The sequence below is a fragment of the Chrysoperla carnea genome, chromosome 5, assembly GCF_905475395.1.
Source record: "Chrysoperla carnea chromosome 5, inChrCarn1.1, whole genome shotgun sequence".
Lineage (NCBI taxonomy): Eukaryota > Metazoa > Arthropoda > Insecta > Neuroptera > Chrysopidae > Chrysoperla > Chrysoperla carnea.
Genome location: NC_058341.1, coordinates 38645700 through 38671310, shown reverse-complemented (window position 1 = coordinate 38671310; position 25611 = coordinate 38645700). Strand labels below are relative to the sequence as shown.

Here is a 25611-nt window from a genome sequence, read left to right as displayed (position 1 = left end):
TATCAGTAATAAAAAAACGAAAAATTATTAAAATCTACCTTTACGTATAAAGCAGAAGAAAATTAACAGTTCTCCTCTTCCACGCGAGAAAATGTGTAGTATCGAATATTAGACGAATTTTGGCATTCACTAAATTATCATATTATAAATTATTTATTCACTTTTGTTTTATATGGAAATGGTCACCAAGAACGATTTAATTACCATTACAACAACGTTAATATTGCTGGTTCTTAGTTCCAAGGTACAATATCAAATAAAATTAGATTTATCGTGAATAATTTCTAATTCTATGGATTTTCGAAAAAACTGTGAACATTTGGTGCAATTGTAGTCAGAGAAATTTATACCAATATTTATAGATTTCCCTAAATATTGAAAATTTCTTGCACTACAATTTTTTAATCCTTACATTTTCCTTTAATATACATAGAAAAGGAAATATTCAAGAAAAAACTAATTCATCCCGCTTTTAAAAAAGTTAAATTTTTAGTGGAAAAACATTATTCTGTTCTTCACCTCCAAAATTCGCCTGTTTACAAATGAATGATTCCAACATAAACAAAGTTCCAAATACGCTGCCTACGACTGTAATGAAATCAGAAATAACGAAATTATGCAGTTAATGTAAATTAATGAAATAAGTATTCCAAAATTAAACCAATTAATTATATCATTCAACAAAACAAATTACATATCACTCAATTTTTCATATTTTTGATCAAACAAACAAAAGAAAACAAAGACAGATAGACGAAGAAACAAAGAAAAGAAACATTTCCTATGGATATTAAAATTATAAATATTTGTATTTTATTAATTCTTATGATTATTTATTTTTTTATTATACATTTAAATAGAGGGGATATAGCTTTAATTTTTGTTTTTAAAATATTTTGTAAAGAATGTCTCTATTATTTTTTTATTTTAATATCATTTATTATTAAATAGTGATATAATCACTTTCGTGGTGAATATTTTGGATTATTTGGGCAGTAAATAAAGCTGCGCATTTCATGGCCGGGTTCCGTTAAACCTGTAGCTGTGTCCATATCGGATTTATTGAATATAATCATACGTATATCAGTATGTAGATATATGCGACCTGACTTCGAGCTCATAAATCTGTAAGTAGAAAATAATTGGAATTATTTCAATTAAAATTTAATAGCGAGTCTTGTTAATTCCACTTCGAAATTAAAGTTTTTAAGTTCTGTTGAAACTTTGATAAAAGTTTAATTACTTTGTCCGATTTAATTGTGCATTTTAAAAAGAAAAAAAACTGAACTGGAAAATTTTGATTTCAAGGGTTCTAATGTCCTGGATAATAAATTATAATACAAAAAATAGCTTACCTTAAGTGTATTAAAAATCTTAAATATTTTTGTCCCCATTTATCACTATATTCAAGATCTGGACGTTGTAATTCTGGACAATTTTGTGGAAGATATAGTGTACGTTGTCTAATAAAAGTTTGAGAATTTGCTGGCATATCGGATAAATCATAAGAAATAACAAACATTTTTACAACTGTTCCCATAGGATTAAAAAGAGTAATTTGAACTAAGCCACTTTTAGGAACGTTATAACCTTTTTTACCAAGGTTGATGTGACCCTGTAAAAAAATATTATCAAATTAGATGAAGATAAATTTGGATTGCTAATTACATAACCGACTGTAGCTCTTTGAACATAAAAATTTAGCACCTTCATTGAGTGCGTAAAGTTTAAAAAAAATGTTGCCAGTACTAAGAAATTAATTGAAAAATAACTTTTATTTACCAAGTACGGAACAGACATTCGATCCATATCTCCAAGAGAATAGAAAAATACTGTTACTGGAAACGTTTTATGATTTGGACAAAATAGTCCACTGGCCCCTAGTTCGGCAGTGAAACCTTGGACTGTAGATACTGGTTCTAATCTTCCATGTAAAACTGATTCTTCGAATGTACCTAAAAAATACAAAAATTAATTATAGCTATTAAAGAAAAGTAAGTCAAGATATTTTCGGAGTAAATTTTTGAATTGTAAGCTCGATCTGGAGCTCTATAACTTTTTTATAGCTCAAGAATAAATAATAATTGTAAATGTTATTTTAAAACGACAGGACAGTGTATACTTAAAAAATACTTAGATATTAATTTGGGAGAAAAAACTAATGAATGTTTCTTTACCTAATAAACCAGATCGTGACGATGCATATACACATTTTGATTGTAGTCTAGCATTTTTTGGAAATGTTAAATTTGCATCAGGACTACATGGAGATACAGCACTACAATCTGATTCACTATCATCATCCCCATTTGAATTCGAATTCGCTAATTCAAACAACACACTTCTTATTGCTGATACAGAATTTAATTTTGAATCAAAATCGAAACATTTTGCACCTTTTCGTATTGGTGCTGGACTACTTGTTAATGGTAATCCCGTTCTCGAATGGAATACCATTGAGGCAGCATTATCCAAACTTTTACGAAAATTCTTCTGATCTAAAACCGATGGTATTTCTGTACCCTGTGTTGTTGATGTGATTTTCTCACATTCCTTATCCAGTAACAAAACTTCATCATCATCTAAATAGCTTGTTGAGCAATTTGAATTTAATAACGTTTGTCGTTTATTTTGATCTTCATCGTTACTATTTTGTTCAGTGAAATCGATTTTTCGCTTAATTTCTAAAGCTGAATGATTTTTAAATAAATCTTTTCTATTCTCATGGAGTATCATTATACGTGTTAAATTATTTGTACGATCACGTAACTGTTTATTTGGTGTTGTGCTAATGTTATTATCATTTTTTGGTGGAATTAATTTTTGATTTCGACAACAATCAATTTCTAAACGTTTTTTAATTGGTGATTGAACTCGTATAGTACCTCTACTCTTATGTTTTTTATGATTTTTTATTATATTATTGCTATCATTATCATCGACAGAAGAAAAAATACTATCACAATTATTATTAAATATAAATTCATTTTTTTTATTATTTGAAGCCTTAACATTATTTGTATAAGAATATAATTTATTTTTTATATATATATTATTATTATCACTCAATATATTATCATGCATTTTATCACATTTATTAACATCATCATCCAAAAATTTATCACACACAGTGTCATCATCAACATGATCATCACCACGTTCACACTTCTTATAATTATTCAAACAACAATCATCCTCTTGATCAGGTTTATTATCATCTTGAAGAATCGTCATAGCTTTATCATCAATATTATTTTCGTCATTATTTTTCTGTGATGAACAACGCATTATCGCATTTAATAAAATATCACTTTTACTCTGTGATGATGATTGTTGCATTTTGAGATCATTTTGACTACTACATTCATCTCCTCCTCCACTGCTATCTTCATCTTCATCTGGTTTAAATAAATTTTGAAAAAATTTTCTTTTATTTTCTGATAAATTATAAAAATTTTCATGATAATAACCAGATAATGAAGAAGATGATTTTCTTCCAAATGTATCACAACAATTGATTTCAGATTTTTGGTCATAATTATTATTATTTATATTTTTAAGAACACATTTTGAAGTTGATGGCACTGTGAAATAATTTATGGTAGATATTCGCGATGACGGCTGTTGATTCTGTATAAATGATTCATAATCACGTCGACATAATAAATCGGTTGAGGTGGGTGAGGATGTGGAACAAGAGGGCGAAGGGAGGAAAGGATAAACGGGATCTTCAACTTTATTTGAATGTAAACAACGAACTTTCGATTTATGTTTTAATTCAATTTCTTTTAAACGATTATCCAAATCTAAATCGGTATCATCTTCATCGTATGTACATTTGTGTTTGCCATGTTTTGTACATGAAAAATGCATTCTATCGTCTAATAATGGTGGCTTTTGATCGCTGTTACAACAAGATAAAGACGTTGAAGGTTGCTCGACCGATGTGGTAGTCTCTAAATTTTCCACAGTGGTACAATTCGTACAATTTAATTTTGGTATTGATTCTAAACGTGGTAATGTTCGCATTGCTACTTTTAAATAATTATTGTTACCAATTTCAGTTACTGGAAAATTATGTTCATTGTAATTGCTGGATGTTGATAATTTTGACTGTTTATTAAACGTTTCACCAGGTATTGTTAAACGATAAATTATATTTCTATGGCTATTGTGGCTTTTTGATAATTGAGTTGGTGTTGTTGAAGATGATTGATTATTGTCTGGTAATCTTGATAGCCATGCTGCTAATTGTGAAAAATGTAATTGGGAACGTACTGCATTTAAAAGTTGTTGAGTCGTTATACTTGGAATGGTGTCCTTTGATCTGAAACAATTTACATACCAGTTTATTCATAGTTTTTGGAAATTTTTGGTATTCGTAATTATCTAATATATTATACGATTGTATATATATACATATCTCGGTAATGACTGCAACGATTTTCATCAAATTTAGTATGCAGGAGATTTCTGGGACGAAAAATCGATCTAGTTAGGTTTAATTTTTATAAAACAACATTTTATACGTATTTTCAGGAATAACTGAAACATCAACTGCAAAATATGAGATCTATTGGTGAGTATGTATATTGTACGTGGTTCGCTTCGTATGTTGTCCGTGTGGCTTTGTCAGTTTTGGTTGATAGATAGCTGTTGTGATATATACGAATATCGTAAATAACGAAATAAAGAACATTACCGGGACATTAACATTGGTATTTGTGTGGAGACATTTTAAATGGTTCTTATATTAGTGATAATATTGGTGTCTTTTAAACTAAAAAAATACCGAGCAAACTCGGTCATCTAGGTACTAATATTTAAATTATCAAAATGTGTAATAGTTTTTGTCCAATTCATGCTTTTCATGCTTTTAGTAATACGATTTAAAACAAACTTAACAAACTTTTCCACAAAATGGATTGTAACTTCCAGTAAAAATATTATTGCTTAATTACAGCTAATGAAAACTATAAAAATGACAAAACTAAATTTAACGTCGATTATATAAAAATTATTGAAATTCACAAACAAATAGCTTGAAATAATAATTACATACCTTCGTTGATCGACAGTTAAATACCATTGTTCCAAAAGTAATTGTTCAGTTTGTATTGTTGTTGAAGATGATGTTGTTGTAGTCGGGCATGATGTAAGATTTGATTGTGCTAATGTTGATTGTTGTTGATTAGAACCATTGTTGCTGCTGTTATTACTATTCAAAGGCGACGACGACGAAGATATGTCAAGGTGATTTGCTAATAACTTTCCACATTCGCAATCAGCTGTTAATAATACTTCGATACATATTGGAATTGATTTCTGCCATAGGCTAAGCACGTGTGATTGTATTTTTTCATATCTAGAACACTTTATTATAAAAAAAATATAAAATTATAATTAATTTAATGATTTGTTTGCAAAATTTTGTTTATATTTTGTAAATAATTATATGCAATGATAAAATGGAACAAAATATTATGTTTATTTAATTTTATTACAAATTAATGGGTCCGTAGTCAACAAGGAATTTTTAAACTTTTATGTTTTTGGTGTTTCGATAGTTTGGATTTTTTATTCCCAAAGTGGTTTATATTGAACCTGGGGAGTCACTAGGGACCTATTCTCTCCAAATAAAAATTGGGGGTGCATGAGATATGTAAATGGTGGTCCAAAAATAAATATAAATATATATATATCAAAAGTTTAAAAAAACCTGTTTTTGATAAACACAAAATTCTTTTAAACTCTTTAAACTTTCATTCAACTTTTTGTACAGTTGTTTAATTTAAACTAAAACCTTTAAACACGTAAATTTTGCCAAGATCACGTCATTTGCATGCGTCATGTTTCAAATGTTGAATGTAACTTAGATAGAAAAAATATCTATAAAATTTAATATATGAATACCGACCAATATTTCTTATCAGTCAGTACACTAGATTCCTAACATGGTATCGTGGTAAATATTGAGGATTATGAATTCATCCATGCGGAATTAATCAAAGGTGTACCAAATCGTTTTGTGTGGCGTTACATTCTTTAAAAATTTGAGAGAATTAACATTCGTTTCGCAGACATGTGACAAAATATCAACAGTATATACTGTCGTTTTATTGTATATAGGCAATTTTATTACAGATGTGATATACAAATTACATACTGAAAAAAATTAAATCAGAATAACACAATCAGTGTAGTACTTTTTTAGACCGTAGGTCTAGTTTTCGTCATTGGCCAGCACGAGTCAGGAAGATGAAGCTGTATTGTAACAATAATTAATCTCGCACTAATTAACCATAATATTGCTGATACACAATCAAAAAAGGTTACGATACTTTTTTAAGAAAAAATACTGATAATTAATTTTCGACCATCAATCGATTGTCTAAGTATTATATACAGTAACATGATTGCTGTCACAAATAGTGCGCATCATGAGATGAAATTAGTATTAAAAAAAAAAAAAGATTAAGTTTAAACGATTGTGTTTCTATTTAGAAGAAAGACAATTTTTAATTTTCTACTCTCTGTAGAATCTAATTTTCTCATACACGGCTTATCGAAAAATATTTTTAAGTGTAAGTACATAATTATGTAAAATTTAAATTGATTGATTAAAACTTAAGTAATTTTAACTGAAAATAATTCATTCATTATTCATAATTAAAATTAACAAATATTTTTTTAAATAAATTTTTACAAACATTAAAATAAAATATCGTAAAACGAAGTAAAGCGAGAAACCAGAGTGAATAGAGTCCAATGGAATACCTCGATCAGAATATTTAAGGTAAAAGACAACTGAAAATTTATTCCCTGAAAATTTTTAATTCGAATATTTATTACTACGTAAATTAACTACTTTTATCCATCCCCTAGTTTTAACTCACCCTGTTTTACCAGCCAGTTTATATTATGAAATAATTAATTATAACTAAAATGTTTAGAGTTTACGATTTGTCCTTCACTCTTAGATTTTTAAAAGATATTTTTGTGGCCAAACTAATTGATCGAATAAATTTGAAGTTAATTTGCTCGGACACAAAGAGCTAGTTATTTTTTTAGAATAACGAAATTCAAATATATTATACCTTTAAATAGACGAGAGTTGTATGCTATAAAATTTTACTTAACATATGTTTCTAATTAACTACGGAACCCTAAAAATTAATATCCACGATTCTAGTCAAGTTTAAGAAAATTAATTTTAACTGTATAAACATATAAGCACTAACTCTAACAATGGCCTAGTATTATTCTAAACTCATATAATAGTAGAGGCTTGGCCCCTATATAAAAACCCCCCATCCAAAAAAAAAAATACAAACCTACTATAAAAAAATAATTTATAGCTTTAAAAAATATTAAGCAATGTTAAAAGGTAAGGTACGTAAATAAATATGTATTAAATAACTTGATTTAAAGAAAAAAAGAATTAATGAGAGCCCCGCACAACATCTATACACAAACTAGGAGTCAGAAAAATAAGTATTGTGATTTTGAAAAAAGTTTTTGGCTTCGGTTTCGCGATTACAATGGGTACATACATTTTGATATCCTGCATTGATTAGATTCAGCGCTACGTTTGTATTATCTTTTTTTTTGTAGATTTCATTAGATAAAATTATGTAATTTATCGACGCTTTTACAAAATTTACCTTTAAGGACCGTTTTCGAGAAATTCGATAAGTAGAAAACTGTTCGAAAAAACTTTTCTATCCGTAATTTATCGTATAATAATGATACATAACTTACTGGGAAAAAACTACTTCGACACCAATTTTTTGACTGAAAGGATAACGACTAAATGACATAAAAATTGCATTGATTGTATTTTAAAACTCTAGTATTTAGACCACGCGGTGGCAAGTTAATAAATCAGATACGAAGACAAATGGCTATTGGAACTACGCAATCTGGTGGTAAATGTAACTATTCCAACCTTTGTTAAACAGTGTTTGCTTTCAATGAATAAGTCAAACACCTTTTGTAATTTGTACGAGAGTTGTAAAAGTTTATTTTAAGACGATTGAATTTCGAACATTTCTTTCCTTGAGTTTAGGTAGAGATAAAGGGTTGAATCTGATCAGAACTGCGTTAACTAACACTGGATGCACACAGGTTAAAGCAACCATATAATATTATACATAGATAACGCGAGGGATATGCTAGCCTGTAAATGGTTGCGATATGATGAATGAGAGAGAAGACTACCAGTTAATTCCTATGTGTCCTTGTCATGGTCATATGTCATATGTCATAATCATATGATGCATACAGATTTTGTGTAATGTAAACAATATCTAGCCAATGGCATATAGATTAGACAAGGACACATAGGAATTAACTTACAGTGTTCTCTCTTATTCATCATATCGAAATTTTGGGCCATGGCGTTCTCTATGTATAATATTCTATGAAAGGAATTGAATTTATGTCTGGCAAATTATTTGGGAAACGTACTTTTTAATTACTAGAATAATATCTGGGACGGTGGCAACAACGTTAAACAGTGATGGATTTATGCCTAGACACGTGAGGTCCGGTCCTAGTGTCTAATTTTAAATATTTGAAAGTTAATTGTTTAATTTCAAGGGTCTAAGGCGGCATCAAGCCTAAATCCGGCACTGACGTCAAAACTATCTTGCAATTATATTTTATATTTCTAAAAGGACATGGAAAATTATTTTTTTAAGAATTGTTTTAAAATAATTTTAAAATCAAATTCGCAGCTTTCTCAGCGACGCGCAGTAGTAAACGCAATAGCTCGCAGGCGCCAGACGCACTTCATCTCTACCCCACATGACGGATTTCCTATTTAATATTTATTTAAATAGGAAAATAAATATTAAAAATCCAATCGTCTTGAAATGAACTTTTTCGTGACGTTGCTTATACCAAATAGTCTGCTGCATTGTACATAGAGGTAATATTTCACATTATCGGTTTAGTCTGTCTAAGCTAAGTAAAGGTAAAAATACGAAAGTTGATTTTATCTTTTTCTAAAATGAAAACCACAAAACTGATAGCTAACAATAATAAATAATTCCACCTGTGAATGAGTTAGCTAAGCTAATGCATATGTACGTAGTGTACTAACTGTGTAGTATGTACGGCCTTTGAAACTATGTAGATAAAATAAATGTATTGTATTCTCAATATTTATTACACTTAGTAACAGTGGACTAATTTCCAATTGAAAATTTATATACTTGTACAACTGTCCTCAGTGTTCTCTGTACTCTGTTTTAGGGACTTTACCAGGACATAAAAAAGGGCACCATTGATTACTCGATAAACCAAGAGTTTTTCATTGAATGAAAAGGTAAAGTTACCTACTTCATTATACATTTTAATGTGCTGCGCCTTTCATTTGCTCCCCTAGTCTTTTATAATTGCGATAGTTTTCCTTGTTTTAACTTAGTAGTTTGTGTTGTTTAAAATTTTTACACATTATTTTTTAATTCTGAACTTTTAATTTTGAGGTGAAGTGTTTTCGTATACATTTTTATTTTATCGTGCGTTTTTCAACTCGTGATTTACTATTTTTGAAGAATTGCACAAAATAAAAACAATTACATTAACCTCTTTTGTATGTGTATGGTTTACAAGATTGTAAACAACATTTCCGTTAAATATTATGTATCTATGCGAGCTAAGGCGTATAGTTCATTTTTCTATCGCTGAATAGAATGATTCTCGTGAACTAAGTTCTCATATATTCAGGAAATATGCAGTCAGGTGTATTTTATCAACAAATGTCGAAATATTTATTATTAAGCTGAAAAAAGAAATGAGTTCTTAAATTTTGACGTCAGCGTTTTTGATTAATAATCGTTTTCGAAAGCTCAGCAAAAAAAAATTTTTTGCAAAAAGAAGAAAGAAAAACTGCAAATTTTTCTGACTTTTTTCAGCTTTTTCAATTCAATTCAAACTTTTTATTTGTTTTTCATAAGGTTCACTAGTTGAACCTATCTACAAATTTTCATTTCTCTATCTTTTATAGACGTAGTTTTACACTCCCATAAGGGGCACTACCACCACGACCATAAGTGCTTTAAAAAATGTTGCCCACCCACGAGTACTGACATTAACGCGGTCTGTACATTGTTTTAAGCCATGCTTTGATATCCCAACATCATGTGTTCATTTTTCAACGAGTTTCAGCTGTTAAATGTATATCAATCTAAATACAACAAAACATGTTTTACCCAATGAATGTACTAAAATTAAACTAATTGCTTAAATATGTTGCAATTATTTTCCATTTTGTTAAATAATTTCTCATAATATTAATACTGTGTACTTTTTTTTTATTCCCTTTCACTGAATATCAAGAAAAAATACATAATTCTTTTTTGTTTAAGTGGTCTATTATTGTTGACAAATGACGATACACAATTGTAATTTTTATGTTGTTTTTCCTAAATTAGTTTATTTTTTATACATGTTAGCTAAAATGCTAATCATACGCGTGTGTTATTAGCTGTTCGCACGATATAAACTATTTAATAGTTTAATTTAGATAAAACGATTACTACGCCTTCGTCGGGACCAATCTTTTCATTCTTCGATGATAAAGTTCAGAAGATGTCTATCTATCACAGATCCAGAGAAAAGTGTGTAAGAGCTTATATAGAGGTGGACTATCCATAAGGAAAAGTAGGAACGTGCCTGCAGAGGCGAGCTTACAAAGGAGTGCGCGAGTGGAAATTTTTAACAAAAATATAATTAACTGTGGAAGTAAGCAAAATATTAGAGTCAATTAATTTTGACATTTATACATCTATTCATATTTGTGACAGTCTAATGCATATAATTTCTGCTGAAAGGGAAAATTTTAAAAACAACGAACACCAAACCTTGGATTTTTTTAATATTCGACGAAAAGCGAACAAAGAGTATACGGAAGAGAAAGTAGAGGAAATTGGCGAAGATATTACTTCTTTATTATCTAGTTAGGAAATATTCAGAGTGACAGTATGTCTAGTACACAGTCATAGACAGACTTCATGTTTGAACTTCAAAACCGGTGAGAATTGTACCGTATTCACCTTTACGTCTTTTCACACGTCTTTATTTAACAACGCTGGCTCGAGCCGGACAACTGTCTCGAACAACCAACACGATTTTACAGATTCCATGTAGTAATAAAGACATAGTAATTTTGACCCAAAGTATCTGAGATATGCACTAGAATTGTATACGAAAGGCGATACCCTAATCCAATTTCTTTAGTCGATACCCACTTGTAATTCAATTGTAAAATCAACCAGATTTTTCCGTCTTAGGATTATGATTCAAAATAATTAGAGCAGAAAAACATAGAAATCTCATCTCGTTTGACGATTATATGAGAATTATTCGAAAATTTCTAGAATCGCTCCGAATTTATGTGGTACAAACAGGTATATCCTACCTATTCAAGAAAAAAAAATTAGCGAAAGCGGACTACTGTGTAAACAATTTTTCGTGCAAAAAATATACGAGTCAACTTGAGAACCTCCTTTTTTCGTCAGTTGAGAAATTTTTTTTTTTTAAGTAGTTTAGATAAAAGTATACTTACATTTTACATCTACTATAAACATTACTTTCTGTTAGTTTTGAGTTTAGCTATAATAAATTCATGGGATTGTGAAAATATCTTAGAAAATGTATCATAAATGAAAAATATCAAAACTACAGATTTTCTAGAAATAACTAAAATGAAACTTGACAGAGATACATATTTACTATGTTGACATTTTAATACAGTTTACCCTGGGTTATACAAACTCAGTTTTCATTACTGTCAAGTTATCTCTAGTAATATATTCAATTATATGGTGAAATATGATTGTAATATTTTCATACATTAACGTATGTTATAGCATTTTCATGTCGTTGGATTTCCCGAAGGAATATTTTACAAAATATTACAAATGAGTAAAATTTTATAATGAATTGTGTATTAAAATCGTCTGATATGTTATATTATTTAAAAAATTAATTTTTTTTAAATAGTTGTAGAAATTTTGATGAAAATATTTTAGAAATTTTCTTCTATATTAGTATAATTTCTAAGTAAAAATGACGGATTTTCATATAAACTTTAATTTAATTCCCTTTTCACCATCTTAGAAGTTCAACTTCCAAAAATCCTTCCCTAGTGCTAACTTACAGTGTCAAACAAATCCACGTGCAAATTTCTACCGTTCCTAGCCTCAGGAGTTTCGGCTGTGCGTTGATATATCCGTCAGTTATTATTTTACAAAGTGTGTCACATTTAAGATGAAGACATTATTTTCGGTATTTAAAGGAATACCCTTTTGAAATTTTGCAAAATCATACTGCATGACATTTTGTAAGATACTTAATCAAAATCTGAACTTTAAACTCAGTCTGCTACAAATTGACAAATAGGGCCGATTCTTAATATTTTGCCTAGCGTTAGAGATAGTTAGAGATATCGAAAAAGGTTATTAAAAAGGTTGCTTATATTCAAAATTTTTTTTTTTTAGACGGTAGTTAAGAACAACAGCTCAAACTCAAGGATGGTAACAGATCCTTCATTTCTCGTTTACTTGAAGCAAACAAATTTCAGCCTATCACTTTAGTCATAAATGTGAAAATATGCTGGATTCTTTCTATCACAAGACTTATGAAAAAGCCCACTATTTTGCGTTTTTTCAACATTTCAGAAAAAAATTCCTTGTTAAATACTCAAAATTCAATTTTACTCTTTATGTTAAGTATATGCAAATTAACTTACCAAAAATTGATCTGTATTACAAATATGATTGATTGATGATTTTGATTTGTGACAATGTGGCCCTTCTGAATATCCACGAAAATTCGTATTCACTTTATCAGGAATACGTCCCTCAGTCACTAATGTTGTTATAGCAACTAGAATTTCAGCACTGTTCGTTAAGGGTGATGATGTTTCACCACAAATTTTACCACCCACCCCACCTCGATCATCTACACCACTAGTCACATTACTAACACTAGTTCCACCATTATTACTACTACTGCTACAACAACAACTACTACCCCCACCCCCTACTCCAACGGTAACAGCTGATTCATACGCTGAACTGTGCATCTGTAAAAGAATAAATGAAAATATATTATTATTAATGTCACATGTTTGTTATTACTTACTTTATATAAATAACATTTTTATATTTCTAAATATTATAAAAGGATGTGGAATGTATACAGGGTGTCTAGCTAAGTTGGCATAATATATGGAAAAATTTTTTATTATAAGGTTTACGAAAAAAATTTATTTTTTATAAAAAGATCTACTTTCAAAAATATTAACAATAAGCTATTCACTGTTGACATAGAATGTATAGGATGTCTACAAATTGAGAAGGTTCGATAGGAAGATTAATGGTCGCTTAGAAATGTTGATCATTTTGAACAGATAACAAGGACAACGGAAAGAAATCACTCCCGACATATGTAGGAGTGTATTTAAACAATTTTGTAACAGTACAATTATATATAGGTACATGCATGGAACGCGAAGGGTACGTTGAGGCAAAAACGAACTGAAGAAAACTGTTTAGGAATGAATTTTTAACTGAATTTTTATATTTTTGAAAGCAGAGCTTTTTATAAAGAATACATTTTTTTCGTAAACCATACAATAAAAAAGTTTCCTATATGGTGCCAACTTAGCTAGACACAATGTATATATCCTTTGAAAGAGTCATTTATAAGAGAAGAATGAAAAAAGAATGGAACATATACTGGAGTGATTGAACTAAGAATAGACTATCAATGATTTTGGTAAAGTCATACAGTTGAATACATAAATATAAAGAACAAGTTTATAGAAAGACTCATCTATTTGTAAAAAGATTGAAGATCAACATTTTAATCAACTAAACTGATGATTTTTCCAGGATTTTAAGATTTTCCAGGTCAATTGCTACTTTGAATATTATTTTTTTCAGCATTTATTATTACCTGTTGACCAGTGGCTTAGCTATCATAGGGTTAGGTAGTGCAGTGCACCAGGGCCCCGAAGCTTAGGGAGCCCCCTAAGCCTTGAAAAGAAAGAAATAGTCAGTTCCCGAAGCTGGGAAACCTCGAGGTTGCTCACAATAACTTCTATAACTTTTTAAACGATATTAAACGAACAAACATTAACAATAACAGAAATTCCAATTTAAGACTTTCAATACATGCGCCAAGCGTCTTTGATAAGCATGTGCTATTTTTTACCGTGATTTCTGATGATAAGACTTGTATGAGGCAGGTTGCAACATAACGTTATATTTATAATAACTTTATCGAAAGGTAAATAATGTTTTTCCAAATTAAATTTTGAAAATATTTTTTCTCATATATTGATCTCATATGTTTAATCCATATTTTAAATTGTCATATGCATTGTTATTTGGGACGAGGAAAGGCGAGATGGGAGGTCCACTCTTACCGAAGCCCTTGTCCACCTAGCTCCGCCGCAATTGTACAAGATAGAAAAATCATAAATGGTGGTGGCATAACTTAGAAAAACCCGAATATTCGTATTGGAAATAATTTATCGGTGATTAATTAACTAAGTTTCAGCCATCAATTTAGAATCTTAGTAATTTTTTAACAGCTAGAGGAAATCGAAGCGATGAAATAAACATCGGAAAATAAAAAGCTATCTAAAACTGAAAATGTTTCAAAGCATGAATTTTGTACACAAAGTACTGCAAAGTTGATGTTTGCTTTTGTGACTGGTGTTTAATTAAATTTTTATACAACTTGATTTTTTTTGCAAATTTTTTTAATTAAAAATGAGAGGCATAATAATGAAAGAGAAAGTATAATTTTATAACAATCACTTTTTGTTGTTGTTGGTTATAATTGATTATAACCAGTTAAAAAATATTATGTGTATGGTCTAGAAGTATTATATTTTATTTATTTTAATAGATCATTGTCAATAACACAACTAGGAAATAATCATGGCAAAAATATAATTTTTGGTAATTATGGCAGAAAATGAAATTAACTTTTTTTTTATTATATATAATACAATATTGATACTATTATACAACTACATATAATGAAATAAGAAAGTTTTAATTTTTAAGGTTGTAGGTATGATATACAATTTATTAAATTTTTTTTGGAACGAATAAACGGTTTTGAATTTCCGAAATTAAACAACGTATACTGCAGCTATGGCAGTCAGCATAATAGGATTGTCCACCAGTTCGTGAGTTTTTGAAAATTATAGGTCTTCAAATGTTCTATGCTATTTACGTATAAAATGCATGGCCTGAACGTTGAATGCTGATTTTTAGGTTTTCAATTATTTGTGGATTACTCACATCATATTCACATTTAAGGAGATATGCAAGGATTGAATAATTATAGGAATTTCAATAAAACTTTATAAATACATTTTTTGATTAGCAAAGTTTCCAAAAATCACAAAAAATTCCTAAGTAGCCGGGCTTTTTATTGTTATTTTATCGTTCAAAGATGGCTGAAAAAATGATGAATCATATAGGTTATCCATTTCAATTGGATATTTCTATATTAAAAAATCTAGAGAGTGTGATTAAAAAACTGTCTAAAATATTTAGACAATCTTGTAGTTTATAAGAATACCATAAAAAGCTAAGGTTGTTAATATGATACAAAACAATATTTATTAATTATGAGTTCATGAAGATCTATCATTTCATGAACAGAGACGAATATTGTTAGAGTATAAATGATTGAAGAGCGATATCTATATTATCAAATTTATAAGCATCACTTGCACACAATATATTATATATTTTTGTAGTTGTGTGGTATTGTAAAGCCAAAAATAAGTCATTACTTGACTACAAAGCATGTATTTAGTTTATATGTATGTACCGTGCAATAAACCAAAACTTTTTTTACAATACTGTAGGTTTACAATCACCTTAAGATAAACTGAACGATAATAATGTCTTGTCTTTTTATATAAGACAAAATAAGAACATTGTTTATTTTCTGAAATTAACTTTGAACGGAAATAGGACCACTATTTCAAATCAAAATTATAATTTTATTGAATCACATACCTATTAATATTTATAAAAATCATTAATCATCATCGATATTATATCCAGCAATTTATATTTTGTAATAAGCATATGTTTATCATGTAATTATAGCAATAAATAGGATGGAAACCTTACACTTTCTGTAAAAGTAAACCAACTAGATTACAGTTACAACTTGAGTATGTATTCACAAATACTTATGAAATCCATGTAGACCAGACGTCAAGTTTGATATTTATGATGAAATTTGGGAAAAACTTGAACCAGAAAGTTTTTTTTTAAATACATAATTAAGAAAATTATAAATACTTTGAAAAAGATCGTGATAACCGAAACATGTCAAGACTTTTCTGTGTCATAAATCGCACGGAGTACATAGAGTAGTTATATATACTAAAATGTGCGTTTTTTGTGGCTCAGAGATAATCTGCGCTGGTCATTTTCAACTATATAAACAAATTAATCTGCACAACATTTATTATTGACGAAATCCTGATTCGTTTTGACCCCATATTTGATTACCTAAATACGCCCCCTGTTAATGAGAAAAAAATTTAGACTTGGTATCTGGGTCTTAGATATATCACACAGAAAAACGATTTTAAAACCGTTTTTAGTGGCTTGTTACTTTGGTGCAATTTCGGAACATTTAAAATGCGTGCCTTATTTAAAAACGAAACTACCTTAACATTTTGAAAAACTTTAAACCTAAATACAATTTAGTATAGATTTTCTCTAAAATCTTTGGCGGCTAGTCTAATATAATTCATGTATTAGAAAATAATATATTATATAATCAGTATAATTTCTGCTTAAATTAATTAATAAAAAACGATAGTAATTATACAGAAAAAATTTTGTGTTCGCGTGTATGTTAAAAGAAAAAAAAATTTTTAAGTACCTTTATTACAAGAAAATTTTCCACAGGAAACATACACTTCATAGTATTTAACAAAAATTTTCTTAAATACACATTTACACAATGCCGAATAAAAATGATTTAAAAAAAAATTATTTCCGAAATTTAAAGTTTTCATTATTCACAATCAGGAAAGACTCCATTTTGATCAAATGTGACCAAAATAAAAAAATACAATATAATAATCGATAAATAATAATAATAGTAATAACTAATTTGAACAATTGTAGAATATGTTGTAAAAAAATACTTATTACGTCACAACTAATTCTATCCTTCTCTATTATATTATCGATTAAAAACTTGTTCACCTTTCATATGATGTAATAAGTGTGTAATTACAATCTGGTGGTATTTAGAGTGGGTTTGGTGAGTGGTGATCGTTTGAAATTCTATCTGGTTTGATAATCAAACTTTGATTTAGATTACATTAATTTATTATATATAATTCTACTTAAACCAATCACAAGAAAGATTAGGCAGGTGTTCTCCGCTTTGCCTCAAATGGAAGCTATTGGTATTTTATTGTGCACAAGGTGGAGATTCCCGCTTAGTGAGTCAAACCATGGAATTTAATGTAAATTGGAACCGTTTTTTGAGGGACGACTGATAAGGTGATTGATTAATATCATCACGGGTCTAACCTGTTTGTTTTTGAAAATTGATGGACCGCCACTTACAATTGAGAGGTTAGCGACAAAAATGAACCCCCTGAGGTCGAAGTAAATACCTACAAAATATCATATCAATTTTTTTTATTAAGTTGCCTGGAAGTAATAGCAGAATTAACATTTGGGGCCTTTTTCAAAAATGTGGTATTTTGGGTATTTTTTTTTAGTAGGTAGTTTTAATATTTTTATTTAAAAAAAATTAATTATTAACTAAAAATGTATTTTTAATTAATTTTTAAAAAATGCTCAAAATGTTTATTTTGCAAATACTGACAAGCAAGTTAATAAAAAAAATTGATATTTTGTAGATATTTAGTCATACTTCGACCTGGGTGGGTTCATTTTGGTCGCTTACCACTTCAATTGTAAGCGGCTATCGATCAATTATCAGAAACAAACAGGAATAGGCTCGTTTCTATTAAAATGTCATTAAAAGTACATAAACTACTTACTTTTCATACTATTATTATCCCCCCAAGCCCGCTGTTTCCCAGAAAAAAATTCTCAATTTCAAAAATTCTATTGCCTACAACTAGAGAACGGATACAGGGTCGAGTCTTGGTTTGAAATATGTATTTTTTAACTATCTTCAATTTGCAAATTAATGTTATGAACGAAAATCAATTGTTTTACCAAAAAACCACTTTTTTCAACAAATTTTTGAAGTAAACCCTCAAAAAGATCGTTTCGTGGGAAAATTTTTGTGCAACTTTTTTGGATTTTAGTTTTTGATAACATTACGAACCCAATCCCCATTGTCACGAAGTGTGTACCACAAAAAAGTTGATTTCCAAACTGAGGATCTGAACTATAAAAATCGGTGTGACTAACTTTTCTGCCATGATAAGAGCTGTCACATCAAATTTTCTTGAAAATAGATAAAATTTGCAATAAAATGGTCTCTTACAAATTAATTTCCATGAAAGTTCAAAATACTTGTGATTATTAAAAATATAAAAATTTATAAAAAGTATTTCTGCAAGACACACTTGGCCCATATTATACCTATATGGTTAAATAGTATTGATTCATGTGCGAAATTTCGAAATCTGTGTAATTGGAGTTTTACTTGTCACTGGCTCCCCGTCTGTTATCTCCAAACTTGGCTCAAAATTATGTGGGACAACATTTATTGAAATTGCTGTATATTAGTATTTTACAAAAGTGTGCATAGATTCAATAAAAAGAATTATATCATTAATTGCATAATAAATATACAACAAATATAGTTTAATTGTAATTGTATTATTAATATGACCTTCAATTTTGCATGTACTACAAATTATATACAAAAATATATATCCATATCATAGATAAAACTAAACTTTTTTTTCTAGTTAAGTAATTTTGTAACTATAATCATTGTTTTATTATATCATGTTTATTCGTCTACTTCTATGTTAAGTTTCATTTCGGAGTATTTAAAATTTCATTATCCATCGAAAACATTTTACGTCAAATAAGTGGCCAAGACTTGCAATCACTTTCATCTTAAATAGTTTTGAGTAAGTTAAAATGATTGACCGTTTCGCATCAAAATCGAAACAGATACAATTATCACAAGAAAAAACTAAGTCTTCAGAATTCAATCTCAGAGTCCTTGTAAATATTTCCCCTAACCGATACTAAAATGTTTTGTCTTTTCCAGGTAGCTTAGTATGCCGTGAAGGATTGAATAAATTATTCAGAAAATATCTACTATTATTTTACGTTAGTTCCGCGGCACGGTTTTACAACTTTCTTGACCATGATGCTGATTGGGTTCTAACTGCTGACGTAAAATGTTTTTTATGGAATTGTTTAGGTATTTCCTACCTATTTATAGAGGTAATGTGAGTATTCCAGATGTTATTTTCTATTTGAAAATTAATTTGAACATTTTATAATAATTTTAGTAACCAACTAGAATTAAGATTTTGATACCTCCTCAAAACTTGGAAATATTTTATTATCGCAATTGAATAAACGACATAATTTGCGGTGATGGTCAATAAGATAGCGATAACGATGAAAGGGAACCACCATCCTTTAAAATAAAACTCTTTGACTTTTAGCTTTCTTTTTGAAAGCTGAGAAAATTTACTTTGTCTGTGACTTTATGTGGAAAGGTTTGAAAAATGTTATATGGTAAAAATTATAAGCACCTTAATTCGCAAATCAGGTTTGAATTTTAACTTAACTGTTGTGTGAAAAAGATATTTAGAAAAAATAAACCGACAAAAATTTGTGTATAAGTGTCCCATTTTTGAACGCCTGGGTTAGAAACTTAGACAGGACCCAACAAACTCCTCTATAGTTGATAAACTCAACTCGTAATTACTTCGGGCCTATGAAATTTTCGCTTTATTTGTTCCGATTAGTATACCAAAGATTACAATTTATTATGAGTGTGTAACTACAGACTATTTTTAACCCCCGAACTAAAAAAAAGGAGTGTTATAAGCTTGGCCGCTATGTGTGTGTGTCTGTGTTTGCTGTCTGTCTGTAGATGAACCGATTTTAATATTTTTGGTTTCGTTTGAAAGGTAATTTAACGGAGAGTGTTCTTAGCTATGTTTCAAGTGTGAGTTTAGGATTCCGTACCTTAAAAATTTGTCGAGGGTGTTTTAAATTTTGTAAATTTCACTTGTTTTGCAATTTTTAGTTTATGTCTGTTTATTTAAGGATGTATTAAAGAAAGGGAGTATCAAAATTCAATATTTATATAGTTGTATTGATTAAAATTCTCTAATACAAGAAGATAACAAAAAATTATTTTGATCTACAGCATTAAAAATCAAAATATCTACTTATTTCATTACAAAACTTTTATTACTATGCAAATTACATCACCTATATTTGATTTAATAAATAATACATGATTATTAAATACTTCAAGTAACACTTCTACTGCCTCGCTTGTTGGATTTATAGTGATTGATTATTTTAATCAAATACTTTTATGTTCAACCCACTATCATTTTTATCTCATCAATCAGTTTTTTTTTATTAAGTACTTATTCAAAGAAAACAAGTTTATAAATTTGTAACAGCACCTTTAATAACCTAAATTATAAAAAAAATAAGAAATAAATAACCTTAAACTTTTTGTAAAATACAAATAAGTACATTCGCTCAGCAGTTTATATTTTAAATCAGTTCCATATGTATAAATTAACGTATGTAAATTTTTAATTAATTTAAATATACAAAGTGGTTCACATATAATGTTATAGTTAAAACATTTAGAATGGTAAAACACGGACAGTTTTTATGATACAGAGTGAAATGAAAATGATACAAAAAATTTAAAATTTTATTATTTGAAAATCAATTAATCACCCTTTTATGACCTAGAATTTTTTTGTGATTTTTGGAAACTTTGTCAATAAAAAAATGTATTTATAAAGTTTTATTGAAATCCCTGGTATTATTCAATCCTTGCATTTCTCCTTAAAAACATAAAATTCGGTCTTATATTTACAGATTCAAATGGGATTCTATTCTTAGACGCGTTATTTGTATGAAATTTTCCGCAAAATATTTTAAAATATAAAAATAGAATTTTTGTTGAACCAATCTGTTTTTATAAAATGAAAAACTTGATTTTAGCAGGTATTTAATAAAAAATAATTATAGTTTATTATTATATAGTCTACTCTGTTAAGAAATTCATTTTCATATATACTTTCACATTAAAAGTTTATATGAATTTTTTTTGTATGAATGCAAAGTTATCAAAACCAATAATGCCTCAAGTCTTTGCATATATTGTGATATAAAGATAAACAGGTCATATAAAAACTACTTTTTATTTTGCACACAAACTCTTGTGTATAAAAATAAATGTAAAAAAAATAATATTATTAAAAACTGGCTTACAAGCTTTTATTTATCTAAAAATTGCACTCCACAGAAAAAAAATTGTTATTTATCTAAAAATAAAACTGCGGATTAAACGATAATTAGAATAATTTATAAATATACGATTTTATTATCAATTTAAAAAATTATTTTCCTTAAAAGAATAAAAAAGTGATGAGTTTTAATAAATAATAGTTTAAGTAAAAAAAGCGTGGGATATAAGATATTATTTGTTTTGTACTTTTTAGTTCAGCTAGCTACAAAAGCGAGTTTTTTAGCTTTTTAAACTTTTTTTTTTCTAATATTATAGAATGTTATCTGCGCTTCCACCAGAATTAAATGAATTATTTATTTTATAAAATCGTTAATCCTAAAGATCCTGAACCGCATAAACCACCCGAACTTGAAACAATATTAAGCCTATATGTTTATTTATTAGATGGAAAGTAAAAAGTTCGCATGTATACACAACTCAAATAAATATTTCGAAATAGTATTACATGTTTTATTTTTTTGAAAGAATTTTCTCGTTTTATTTCCATTTTATATTCCTGTTCAAATTGATATACATTTCCTGAAATTTATAATAGGAAAATAAAAATAAAAAAAAAGGAAAAATATAGCAAACACTTTTTAGTATTTAAGTAGAAATGTGTTATTTAGGTTACATACTGTATGAATGTTTAGTAAAGTACATCTTGAATAGTAAAAAAGTAGGACAGATCTTAAAAAAAATTGTATATAACTTTTAAGGTAGTTCACTCGCAAAACTCAGATGATGGAACTCCTATAGAATGATTGAAATACGACAAGCAGAATTTTTTTTTAAATAATTATTTCCGACTTATAATGCTAGGGCCTAAAAACGAGCAGGCTTCTGCTGGTCTGGACAAAGATATAAACGATATTTTGGATAAATTCAACATAGCTTTTCATAATTTTAGTTTTTGTTCGTTAACAATTTTCCTAATTCAAAATTTTACTTTTCAAATTGTTTGCTTGCTTTAACTTAAAAATTGTGATGGGGTGGTTGACTACGCCATAATTTTTATTTTTATTTTTGGTCAAAAATTCTAATTTCTGAGCCGTATTTATTATTTCCTGGTAAAGATGTAGTTTACATGTACAATCTAAATTATACGACAAAATGTAAAATATGGTTATCTCTCTGATTTTCACGAGTATACTACCTTTAAAATAAATGAATGAAAACTCACTTCATTTCTATGCCATATTTGAAGATGACAAAGAGAACTCTTCTTCTCTCATATTAAAATTTTATGCGAGAAGTGAAGTATATACTTTAATGTTGGTTGCTGTCCTAAATATTTATTTTTAAATGAAAACAAAGATCCGTAGAAAATCAACAATCATAAATATGGATCATTATTCGTTAATATAGAAACTGTCATCATGAAAAGTGAATGGTTCAAAACTTGGTTTCATTCAAAAATTTAATATACCAAAAAGTAGGGATATCAAACTTGAGTTACAAACACAGACTCTTTGTTAAAAAGGGAATAGATAGCAAGGATGCAAAAATACTGGAAATTTAAATATCTATTCTATAAAAGGGGTTAAAAGTTAAGTCTAATGTCGAATTGGCCATATTACCCATAAAAATGTAAAACTATACTTCATACCATGAGAAAATTTGCAATTGAAATTAAAAAACGAAGAAGCTATAAGCAATTATTGCATTCAAAGGTTGCCCATTTCTTTATAGCAAAACAAAGTTTTACATGTAATCTCTATGACGATTCTCACGTATGACGTCACTAGTGGGTATCATCCTCTTGGTTTAATTAGGAATTTTAAATGTTCACATCTTACATACTAGTAAAGATTTTTAAAAACTAACTTCACTTTTCTATTCGTGAAACTCCTCATCTGAAGTGATAAAAAAAACCTATTAAGGTCATACTGATCATTTGTGGTAACTGAGCGCAGTGCGTAAATGAGTGCACCGTGTATATTTCCAGATCGAAAGGTGGTATAAGGGAGTTCATTTGAGTGTAACAGTTGGAGCGGCGAATAAGTTTTAACATGATACTGCACAGAGATAATTTTTTGGAGAGGGAGATTAGGGGGTTTCTGGGTAGAGAGATCGATTAGTTGGTTCCGATTTAGGAATTGTTTAAAAGTGAGAAATTAGCTTTGTAAATATAAATACAAGCGAATTAACAGTAAGGACATTCCACAGAAATATTGCAAACAAAAAATTATGCTTTGTAATTCTTTGAGTGCTTCTCTAAGGAATGCGTTTAATTACCCTGTAGGTATGCGCACGGTTACTCGCAATACGGGGTAAGTTTTGAATTTCTTTATTGAATTGTTTCTAGCAAAAAAATACTTATATTTTATTTAATTTTGTCTTTTCATTTATTGACAAATAAATGTTCTATTAAAGAATATGTTTTAATTTCAATAATTATAATTTTTTAAACATAATATGGTTTGAAAGGGGAAAGTGTGCAGTTTTGCCTTGAACGACTTCAAAATTAAATTCAAAAATTAGAAAACCCGATACAAAAAAACACTAGTCTTTTATTTATACACTAACTTGGACTAAACAACGAATATTTATTTATGAGTTCACATTCTCAAGTTTCTAGCTGTTAATCAGCTATGGTCGTCTCACTGTGCTGAAATTAATTTGTACACATAAAAAAAGTGTGCAAAAAAATATGTGTTTGATATACAAAGATATTATATGACGTCATCATGATTATATTTGCTTAGCACATGTATTTATGAACATGTGAGCTCGCCATTTGACCTTGCTTTTGTTAGACTAACTGTCGCCAATCCAAAGTTGAATATAATATTTATTTGTTGGCAAATAAATTTATATTTATTTTCATTGAGCAAAACTTAACGCTAATTTGTTTTTAAAATATTTTTACTATAATTTTCTTTTTAAAGAACTTTGGAATATACATACTTTAATTCATAGTTTTATTTAATTACTTATTGCGGTTATTTTTTTCAAAACTTCATTTTTTGTTTCGTATTAGAACCTTTTAAATTTATCTCGTGATAGCGATTTCAATAAGTAACGAAAATTGCCTTGATTATGTTTTAGCGATAATCTCTTTAATATTTACTCAAGAAATGCTATCCAGCAGCGCCACCGTATTTTCTAATTTTTGATATTTTTCGAATTATTTAATATCAGCTTGTTAAATTTCCTAAGTGATAGATACTACTTATGTAATTTGAATACGGTGTAGCTGGAAGCGCGCTTGAATTATTTTAATTGCACATATTAAATTACTAGCTTGATATCCACTGGGCTTAAAAGTAACAACCACCGCTTTAGAGCTTCTAGCTCTCTTGATCTCATTTATTCCATAACACTCGAAGGGATTGTTTTACACAGCTAAAATATACGCACAGTTTTCAATTTGTTTTAAGTGTAAAATAGTCATAATTCATTGAATCTATCAGAAAAGATGACCCTTCATTTATTGAAATTCATGTATTATTTTAAATTTTGACAGAAATCTTTATTTTATGGTTAAAAATGATGATCATAAACGGAGCAGTAAAATGCCAGATTAAATTTAATTTTTTTATTATATCTTTATAAATTATAGCTCATGTGTTATTCTGATATATGAGCTATATTGTTTTACAATTTCATTCAAATCCATTCGGAGTTTTTGTGCGGAAAAAAGTAGCCGAAACTCTCAAATGTGACATGTCCTGTATGTTTAAAATATATACCTATGAGTTAGCAGTTATAATAAGTTTGATTGATTCATTCATCCTCACAAAAATTCAAAATTATAATATATCAGGATTTGCGAAAAATTTAACAATTTTTGAGATATATATTTGAAAAAAGCCTTTATACGTTGCCAAAATCTTGCCCAAGAGAAAATTTTGTAATATGTAATAACTTCCTAATAAGACTTAAGTTTTATATCGTAATTTAATCAAGATAACGCCAAATAAAAACGTATTAATTGTTTACCATTTATATAAGACGAAAATTATTCAAAATTTAAAAAAGTCTCTGATAATAATCAAACGAAAATCAAAAAGAAAATATAAATTGAAAAGTAGGTATTAATTTTTTCATGTTAATGCGTTTTATATAATTAAAATTTATTTTTTATATCTACTGTTTCCC

The 25611-nt window shown here is 28.3% G+C and overlaps 1 protein-coding gene across 1 annotated transcript; it reads right to left on the bottom strand.

Moving 5' to 3' along the window:
* Positions 1-865: 865 nt before the first annotated feature.
* On the bottom strand, positions 866-17023 carry LOC123301164 (protein FAM214A). The gene is made up of 7 exons (XM_044883897.1): positions 16942-17023; positions 12758-13093; positions 5063-5373; positions 2178-4327; positions 1783-1955; positions 1356-1615; positions 866-1125 (listed from the first exon to the last, which is right to left on the bottom strand). The coding sequence occupies exons 1-7, from the start codon at positions 16981-16983 to the stop codon at positions 960-962; spliced, it is 3438 nt and encodes a 1145-aa protein (XP_044739832.1). The 5' UTR covers positions 16984-17023; the 3' UTR covers positions 866-959.
* Between the last annotated feature and the right edge of the window lie 8588 nt (positions 17024-25611).